Source organism: Miniopterus schreibersii (assembly GCF_964146895.1).
Source record: "Miniopterus schreibersii genome assembly, chromosome: 4".
Classification (NCBI taxonomy): Eukaryota; Metazoa; Chordata; class Mammalia; order Chiroptera; family Miniopteridae; genus Miniopterus; species Miniopterus schreibersii.
This window is the reverse complement of record NC_138105.1, coordinates 20147959-20157326: the sequence shown is the minus strand read 5'-3', so window position 1 is coordinate 20157326 and position 9368 is coordinate 20147959. Positions and strand designations below refer to the sequence as shown.

The 9368-nt window shown below is 46.8% G+C and overlaps 1 protein-coding gene across 1 annotated transcript in view; it reads right to left on the bottom strand.

Moving 5' to 3' along the window:
- Positions 1-2598: 2598 nt before the first annotated feature.
- Positions 2599-9368, bottom strand: part of GFRA3 (GDNF family receptor alpha 3) — a 43462-nt gene continuing 36692 nt past the window's right edge. The window contains exons 3-8 of the mRNA XM_081136558.1: positions 9025-9117; positions 6388-6703; positions 4499-4602; positions 4203-4337; positions 3728-3816; positions 2599-3517 (exon numbers count right to left, since the gene is read on the bottom strand). Coding sequence (XP_080992684.1) covers positions 3428-3517; positions 3728-3816; positions 4203-4337; positions 4499-4602; positions 6388-6703; positions 9025-9117 — 827 coding nt within the window. The 3' untranslated portion in view covers positions 2599-3427. The remainder of the gene's footprint in view (positions 3518-3727; positions 3817-4202; positions 4338-4498; positions 4603-6387; positions 6704-9024; positions 9118-9368) is intronic.

The window sequence follows — 9368 nt, the reverse complement described above, 5'->3', positions numbered from 1 at the left end:
AGGGAGAGCCAGCACCATTACTCACCATCATTCCAGGGCAGGGACTGGAATACATGGTACCCACAGATCCTCTCCCAGAAATAATAGCAATAGCTGACATTGATTGAGTGTTCATGCTGTATCAGGCACTATGCTAAGTGTTATAATTATTTCCAGTCCTCAGAACAACCTTGATTGGTTTTAAATATTTTTATGGAGATCAAAGCAAGCATAAATTCTTCATGCTTATAGGCTTTTATAGAAATAGGAAGCCAAAAAATTGCCAACTGAAACTATTAAAATTGACATAAACGTTAGTTGATATTGCCAATTAGTTTTTTAGCTGCAGTTAAATTGCTGATGTTATATGTATTAAAAACAAAGCAAACAATAACTGTAACCCTTTAAGTTAGGTATTCCTATTGGCATCCCCACTGTAGGTGAGGAAATAGTGAAATAGTGGCTTAGAGGGGTAAAGAATACGTCCCAAGATCAAGCAGCTGAGCGTTATAATCAACCAGAATAACTAATGAGTCCCAGCTCCCGAAACTGGAGGCCCAGCTGCCAGAGTCCTGGGCTGCCTCTTCACTGAAATGGTGGCTCCTGAATGGGTAGGGACAGATCTTGAAAAATACAGCCTGGCACAGAGCAAATGCTTGTTAAAGGTTTGTTGACTACTGAATGATTGAATGAGTGAATTTGAAGATAGTTGTTTAAAAGACAGTGTGCTCCACCCCAACTATGGAGAGGCCTACAATTCAGTACCTTCCACGTATCACTGCAGCCAGCAGCCCTTCCCACCTCATTACCCAGAAGCTAGTCTAATGGCATTAACCATCCCAGCCAGCCAGGATACCATTAAAAGCTCAGTCCAGCCACCGTGCTCCCACCCCCGGTCTTGGCTCTGGGCCCTGGGCTAGGAGAGTGGTCTGGTTGTTTACCAGGAATTTGGACCTTCTTCAGAGAAAAGCACAGATGACCTATTAGTGTAATTCAAGCACTTAGCAAGGAATGACTGTACCATTCACACCCCAGCCCTAGGCTAATGGAGCCAAAGCAAATGGAGAGGCCTTGAGGGCTCAGAGATCTTCCTGGGAGGGGAAGAAAGGGAAGGTCCAGCCAGTGCCCCCCTGGAGTTTGCAGGGAGGCAGGTTGTTTGGGTATTTCCTGGGGCAGAGTTGTCTATGGGGATACCAGAATGTACAGGGAGAGGCTTCCTTATTCCACCCACCACCCTGGCAGCCCCTCTGCACATCCTACCCCCAGTCACCTCCTCATTGCCTTAAGACTTGGGCCCTAGCTGGTTTGTTCAGTGGTTAGAGCATTGGCCCACCAACTGAAGGGTCTTGGGTTCGATTCCTATCAAGAGCACATACCTTGGTTGTGGGCTTGATCCCCAGCCCCAGTTGGGGCGCTTGTGGGAGGCAACCAATCGATGTGTTACTCTCACACCAATGTCTCTCTTTCTCCCTCTCTCTCTCTCTCTCCCTCCCACTGTCTCTGAAGAGCAATGGAAAAAATATCCTTGGGTGACAATAAAAAAAAAAATTGGGTGGAGAAAACTGGGAACACAAACAAATGCCCATCAATACAGAACTCATTAAATAAACTACACGTATAGAAATATGAATTCATACAAGTCCATGTTGTGCAGCTGATAAAAAGCTGATAAAAATGATGAAGTAGCCCGAGCTCTATTAATGGATGCTGAAAGGTGCTATGATTTACACTTTGATATGCAGTGTCTGCTTCTACTTATGTAAAAATTATACGTACCTATAGATTCTCGTGCGCACAGATATGCAGGGAGCCGGTTTGGAAGTTTGACAGTGAGACTTTAAAGGTTTTTAATTTCTTCTTGATAGTTATATCACCCAAAATTCTCTACAAAAACCTTATAATTGCTAACTTTTTTGAGTTCTTACTATGTGTTAGTCACAATGCAACCCAGTCACGTGCCCTTACTGGGAATCGAACCAGTGACCTCTTGGTTCATGAGTCGATGCTCAACCACTGAGTCACACCAGCCAGGCTACACACTGCATTTTTTTTATTGACTATCTTGTCTGTTCCTCTGCTCTGGTGTGTGAAAGGCTTGAAAATAGGATCTGAGTATTATTACCTTGGAATCTTCTGCACTTAGCACAGTGCCTTGCAGCCAGCACTCATCAGGTGCTTATGGAAAGAGTGAATGAGTTAATAGACAAATGTCCACAGCTCTGTAAATATATTCTTCCAACTTCTTCGCATTACGTGGCTGTTTCCTTATCCCAAGAGGATTGCCAGTTAGATCAGACCAGTAACACAAGCAGGTGCTCAATAAATGCTGTGGTTGAGTAAGGACCTTGCCCTCTGCTGTGGCAAATCCCAGGCAGTATCCCAGGAATGGCTGGAGCTTGAACAGATACAGGTCCTCAGCCTCACATAAGCTTTTTTTTTTTTTTTTTTCCAACTCCATGTCAAGCACACAGAGAGGCTGAGAGACTTGCCTGAGGCCACACAGCAGTTGGTGGCAGAGTTGATGTGTCTCCTGATCACTGGTCTGTGTTCTTCTGTCTGTAAAATCTCTAGTTCTGTATAAATTCACAATGTTAGAAAATAGAAAAAGAGCAAAGTTTTAAGTTAAAATGTTTAATTATGATCCAAGAGGTTGGGGGGACATTGAGACAGTAGCAGGAAGAAATCAAGGCCGAAATGCTCTGGCCCCTGATGCTCAAATGCTCTGTAGGATCTCAGGGCAGGGCAGGCAGCAGGTTCCCATCCTCTGTCCAGAGGAGACAAGGGGGCAGGATTCTTGCTCTGGCCTTCCTAAGAGGGAATGTGTTTCTAAGCTGCCTCAGAACACCCAGTCCTGACTACCTGGAGGAGGCAATAGAGTATGACTGATCTGTTAGAACCTGGTGATCCTGGTAGGAAGGGATCAGGAGAGAGCTTAGTAGAGTCAGTCACCACCAGAAGATATGGCTGCCCGGCCGGGCGTGGCTCAGAGGTTGAGCGTTGACCTAGGACCCAGGCGATCGATTGGGGTTCGATTCCTGGTCAGGGCACATGCCCGGGTTGCCGGCTCCATCCCCAGTCCGGGGCATGTGGGAGGCAGCTGATCAATGACTCTCTCATCATTGATGTTTCTATCTCTCTCCCTCTCCTTTCCTTTCTCTGAAATCAATAAAGATATATTTAAAAAAATAATAAAATGCCTAAAAAAAAAGAAAAAGATATGGCTAACCAGGGTGACCAGTTTCTAAGGAGGGGCAGCCCAAGTCTGAAGTGGAGGGAATGGGAACATAGCCAGTCAGCTTCTACTGTGTGAATGTGCAGTGGTGGGGGCGTCAGGGTTGTTATGTGGTGTACTGCACCTCCTTCTTGATGCTGTCCTTTCTTCACTTCTTGTAGGCAGCAGGTCAGGCTGGGTATAGTAGGAAGGAAGAGGGCCCCCAGGGAAGTCCAGCTACCAGAAACTTGGGAGCAGAATCAAGGTAAGTGTGCAGGAGAAAAGAGAGGGCATCCAGGGCCGTGGCCTCAGAGCAGGGTTTGTGTTCTGTGGAAGAAATGTAATGGAGTCAGCTCCACCCACTTCACCACCTCAGCCTCAGTCAAGGCCTATTCCCTTCCCCTAAGGTGTCCATTAGAGGTCTAGAGTATTGGTGACAACAAGGAGGTCACCGCCTCCATCCCCCTGTCTGCCTTTTCTGGGATTCCCCCAGATGGTTCAGTAAAGGTATGCGGAGTGCCATAGCGGGGGCCTTACCTGGCGTTCCATCACGGGTAAGGTAGAGTCCGCTGGGTCCTGGGAGAAGAGTTGGCTATGCAAACGCATCTTAACTGCAATGGCCTCCACTGAGGAGAAAAGAGAAGGAAGTCTGGAAGTGTACAGATGCTGGAGACTTCTCAGGCTCCCAAAGAAGGAAAGGGAATGTCTCAGGGACCCTGGGATATAGGAGGGTAGACCGGTGGCAGGTGGGAACGGGATATTGCCTCATTCTGCTTGTTTATTCCTTGGGCTGAACAGTGTACAGTGTCCCTGGGGCCCAGACAGTGTGAACAGGCAGCTTGGAGGTCACTCAGGGAGCAGGAGAAGGAAGAAAGGCCCAGGCTGGGGGATATAAGCCTTTTCTGAGGAGAGGGCTGCTCTGTCTGCAGGAGATAGACAGAGCTGACCCTTTTCCTCTCCCTGCGTCCAGATGACCTGGCCACTGGGGAAGGAGTAGAAGGAGCACACTCACTGAGACAGGGGTTGTGGGAAAAAGACTCTTCCAGCCGCTCACACTCCTCCTGCAGGTTGCCACTGCCTCGGCAGGTACAGCTTAAGGCAACACTGGCATTGACGTTGCTGACGAAGTTGGGGGTCATAGCAGTTCCTGTGGGATGAAAAGGGGATTGTCAGGGCCTAGGGCAACCCCAACTCCAGCTCCTACCCTCTCCCACCTGTCTCAGGAGCACTCCATCTGCATTCAGTAGCCAGAGCATTCTCACCCCAAGGCCAACCTGTGGGCTCCCAGCACATATCCCCTAGCCTCACCAATCAGCCCCATGTACGCTTGCAGACATCTGGACTGCTCCGTAGCACAGGTCCCTAGGATGTCCATGGGATGGCAGTGGGTCTGAAAATCGGCCAGGCGTGATCTGGAAGAAGGAAAAGTCAAAAGTTTCTTTTAAGAGTCTGACCTTAAAAGCCTTCACCTTTGCTGCCCCTTTAACTGACATTCCCCTTTAGGATCTTCATGCCAAATCCTCCTCTGCCTTTATAGCCTGGCCCAGTGAAGACTGCTCCTGTCACAATTAAATGCACTGTCACCTCAGTCCCCACAGCATATCACTCTGAATTTGGGCTCCACAATCTCTAGTTATAAGATTTCAGGCAGCTTCTTCAACCTCAGTTTCCTTGACTATAAATAGAGATCGTCCCCACTCAGACACAAACTCCTCAAAGGAAGAAACATCTAGGCATTAGATGAACATCTTTATCATCTAGGCCAGCACTGCTTGTTATGTAATAGTAATAGCTACCAGCACAATAACAGGCATTAAGGAAGGGAGCTTAGAAGCACAGTCCCCAGGCCAGACTTCATTCCAAACCTTATTAACAAACCTGACTTACTACCTGAGTGAACTTGACCATGTTCTTTAAACTTTCTCTGCTGTGGCTTCTTCATTTTTAAACTGAGGATGATAAAAAATAAAAATAGCATCTAGCTTACAGGGTTCTTGTGAGGTTTAGATGAGTTAATTAAATACATGGTAAATATGAAAACAATATCTAGCCCATAGTAAGTGCTCAGTAAGGATTAGTATTATGACTATCGAGAGCTCTGACTATGTTATATTTTGCAGAAGAGAAAGTGGAATTCGGAGGTTAAATAACTTGCCCAAGGTTATAGAGAAGTAAGCGGTAGAACCAGGTTGCAAGACAAAGTTGGTGTGACTCCACTGTCAACAAATGTCACTTGAATGGCTAATAGCTTCAATTAGGTGAGTGTTTTGTCCCGAGAAGGCAGAGGAAAGCCAGATCAGAATTTGGCTGGAGAATATATATCAAACACCTTGCAGATCTTCACGCCCTTTGATTTCTACTTGAAGCAACACATCCTAATCAATAATTAGATTTGTGCACAAAAATTAATAAATAAGAGCGATGCTTATGAAGCATTATTTAGAAAACAACCTAAATATTCAACAATAAAGAATGATTAAATAAAGTATGGGGCATCCATAAAAATGGAGTACGGTGTAGGCTCTTAAAAATCAAGTTGTCAAAGAACAGTAGATGATAAAATAAGCACCACCATTTATTGAGCACTTACTTTGCACCAGCAAGTTAAGCACTGTACATACATTATGTACTTTAACTCTCACCAAAATCCTGTGAGGCCTGCATTATTATCTGTATTTACAGAGGACTAAGTGGAAACCTGGGTTAAGTGATAGAATTGTAGGTTAAGTGATGGGCTCAAGGTCACAGAGGCCCAGGACTTCAATTCAGATCTGACTTCAGAGCCTGTCTTCACCACTATTCCATACTGCCTCCACTGGAAAATGCTCATAAGATATGTACCATAAATGAAAAAAAGATACAGGATATATATTCCCAGAATATCAAATTTTGTTTATCCATATACAAGAATGACTAGAAGAAAATGCTCTCCAAATATTGGCAGATTATTGGCAGGTGATGGGTTTTGAGTGATATTTTTATACATTTTTATATTTTCTGAAAATGTTTTACACAAGTATTTTACTATCTATTCTTTTTGAGAAATGAGTTTCATAAAATATGGAAGGATAGTTACATTGTTAAGTCCATCCACAGTCCCTGGGGAGTCAGACCCAGCCCTGCCCCAAGGCGGCCTGGAGGGAAGGGTGCGCACTGTGTCCCTGTGTACCCCGCCCACCCACACCCAGCCCCCGCACTTGCACAGCAGGTCTGAGAGGCAGAGGCGCCGCAGATCCAGACAGTTGGGGGTCCCAGAGGGCAGAGCGCAGCTGGGGGCGATGGTGTTGCGCCGGCGCTGCCCGCAGCGCAGGTCGGAAGGCGCGCACGGGCACAGCAGCAGGCCCTGCGCATGGGGCTCCGACGCCTTCTGGAAGAAAGCACGAAGCTGCTGCAGGCAGTTGTGGCGCTGGCAGTGGAGCCCGGAGGAGCAGGCCTCCCCATAGGCCTTGCGCAGCCGGTCACACTTGTCATTAAGAGTGCACAGCATGGCGAACTTGAGGCAGAGGTCTGAGTCTGTGGGAAGAGCGGCACCAAGCCATCAGTCCTGCAAACCCAGCTTCCCTAGGAACCCCCGCAACGCTCTGATTTCTTTTTTTTTTTTCCAGAGAGAGAGACAGAGAGAGAGAGAGAGAAACATCTATCAATTGGTTACCCCCACGTGCCCCAACCCAGGTCGGGGATGGAGCCTGCAATCGAGGCACGTGCCCTTGTCCGGAATGGAACCCAGGACCCTTCAGTCCGCCGGGCCAACGCTCTAACCACTGAGCCAAACCGGCCAGGGCAACCCTCTGATTTAACAAGCATGGTAGTGCGGGTAGGAAAAAAGGGGCTGCCCTGAGTAAACCCCTCCCAATCCAGGGCTTTTCCACTGCGCACGAACGATATCTGGTATTCGGGATATCTGGTATTTCCCATTCTACTCCTCAGCTTGACTAGGTTAAAAAAAATAAAAAATAAAAAAGCCCTGACTGGTTTTGCTTAGTGGGTAAAGCGCCTACCTGCGGACTGAAGGGTCCGGTTGCAAGCTCAATCCCCAGGCTAAGTCGTGCACATGCAGGAGACAGCCAATTGACATGTCTCTCTCACATCAATGTTTCTCTTTCCCTCTCCCTCCCTTCCACTCTCTCTGAAAAGCAATGGAAAGAATATCCTCAGCTGAGGATTAAGGGGGGAAAAAAAGTGCCCGGTTGAGCACAGACCTATGATCCACGAGACCCAGGTTGGATTCCAGGCAGGGCCCATGCCCAGGCGCAGGGTCCATCTCCAGTAGGGGGCGTGCAGGAGGCAGCCGGCCAAAGACACTCTCCCGTCACTGATGTTTCCATCTCTCTCCCTCTCCCTTCCTTGCTCTGAAATCAATAAAGACATTTAAAAAAAGTCATGTACACCTAAAGCTAATTTATCTAGAATTCAAGCAGCCAGAAATCTCAAACCACCAAAGCCCTTTCCTCAACCCTGTGCATTGAATGAGATCTCGGGGTGGAAAGAAGCTAGCAGCCCTACAACAATTTAAAGCACTTTCTGAACTGTCTGACAAATACAACCAGATTCTACTTAGGATTTTTGTTTTGTTTTATATCTGTCTATTCCACTCAGTATTAATATCACCTGCATGTCTTTCATTGGTTGACGCATACATAAAAGTTTCCCATACTCTTGAGTCTTAGGAAATTATGGTGATATTTCTATTAACAGAATATTCCAGCAGTCAAAACATGGCATAACTGGAACAGGTAAATTCCTGGATTTCTTGTCACTAAGAGTTTATAAACCTATAGGCTTTTCTCTCAAAATTCTAATATATTGGACTATATAACAAAACTCACATCTTTCTCAAAAAGAGTGTATGTGTGTGCATTCCCTTTCAATGAACACAACTGCTTCACTTTCCTGAAAAACATGCATCATAGTCCTTGCCAGACAGATGGCTCCCCACCCTGAGCACCCCTAAGGAGTCATGCTCTCTCTAACCATTTTTCCCTGCCCAGCACCACACCTATCCCATTAGAATGGTTGAAAACAAGCAATTTCCTATACTTCAGGGACAAAAAAAACTTTTTTTTTTTTAGAGAAAGAGGAAGGGAGAGCAAGAGAAAGATGGATTTGTTGTTCCACTTATTTATGCATTCATTGGTTGATTCTTGTATGTGCCCTGACCAGGGATCAAACCCACATCCTTGGTGTATCATGACGATGCTCTAACCAACTGAGCTACCCAGCCAGGGCAAAAACCTACTTTTGTGGCTGCCTCAAATGAGGGTAAATACTCCATTTCAAAACATTTTTTTTCTGGGACTGTGGACACTCCCACAAACCTTTTACAGAGACCTGCCTTTTGGAACCAAGGAGCCCTAATAGGCTCTCTTTGTTGTTGTTGTTTTTCAATCCTCACACCGGGATATTTTTTCCATTGCTTTTCAGAGAGAGTGGAAGGGGGAAGAGAGAGAGAAACATCAATGTGAGAGAGAGACATTAATTGGTTGCCTCCCATACATGCCCCCATGGAGGCCAGGGATCGAGCCTGCAACCCAGGTATGTGCCCTTGACCGGAATTGAACCCAGGACTCCTCAGTCTGCAGGCCAACACTCTAACCACTGAGTCAAACTGGCTAGGGCTCTAATGGGCTCTCTTTGAATGCCTCCCTAATAACTATTGCTCTCTGATGACTCTTGTGAGACCAGACCATGCCCCACAACTCAGGCTCCCACCCTACACAATACTGCTTTAGTTACCTGGCAGGTAAGGCCTCTTCCCTCACAAGCCCCCCAGCTTGTGTTCCCCACCAGGGCCCAGGCCCAGCCCCCAAAATACAGTCTCTGCTTGCCCTGCACACCTGGTTTGAGTATGTTCAGTTTGCTGAGATTCATTTTCCAGGGTTTTCTGGTCACCGTGTCTTCATAGGGGGAGACATCCGGCTCATAGTCACCTAGAGACAAGGTGGGGAGCACCAGAGTCCTGAGGACTGGGCTGGGGGCGGGAGCAGGAGGGGCTGAGGCTGCCGAGTCAGGCCTCAAAGCCCCGTGGAGAAAAGGAAAACAGTCTCTTCCTCACTAGCTGTAAGCTGTGCAGAAGTGGGGAAAAAGCAGGACCATAAAGGTATAGGGTAGGCTTGATGAATAAACTAGGTTTAATGATAAGAATAGTATGTTGAGCACACTGTACGCTGGGGACTATGGT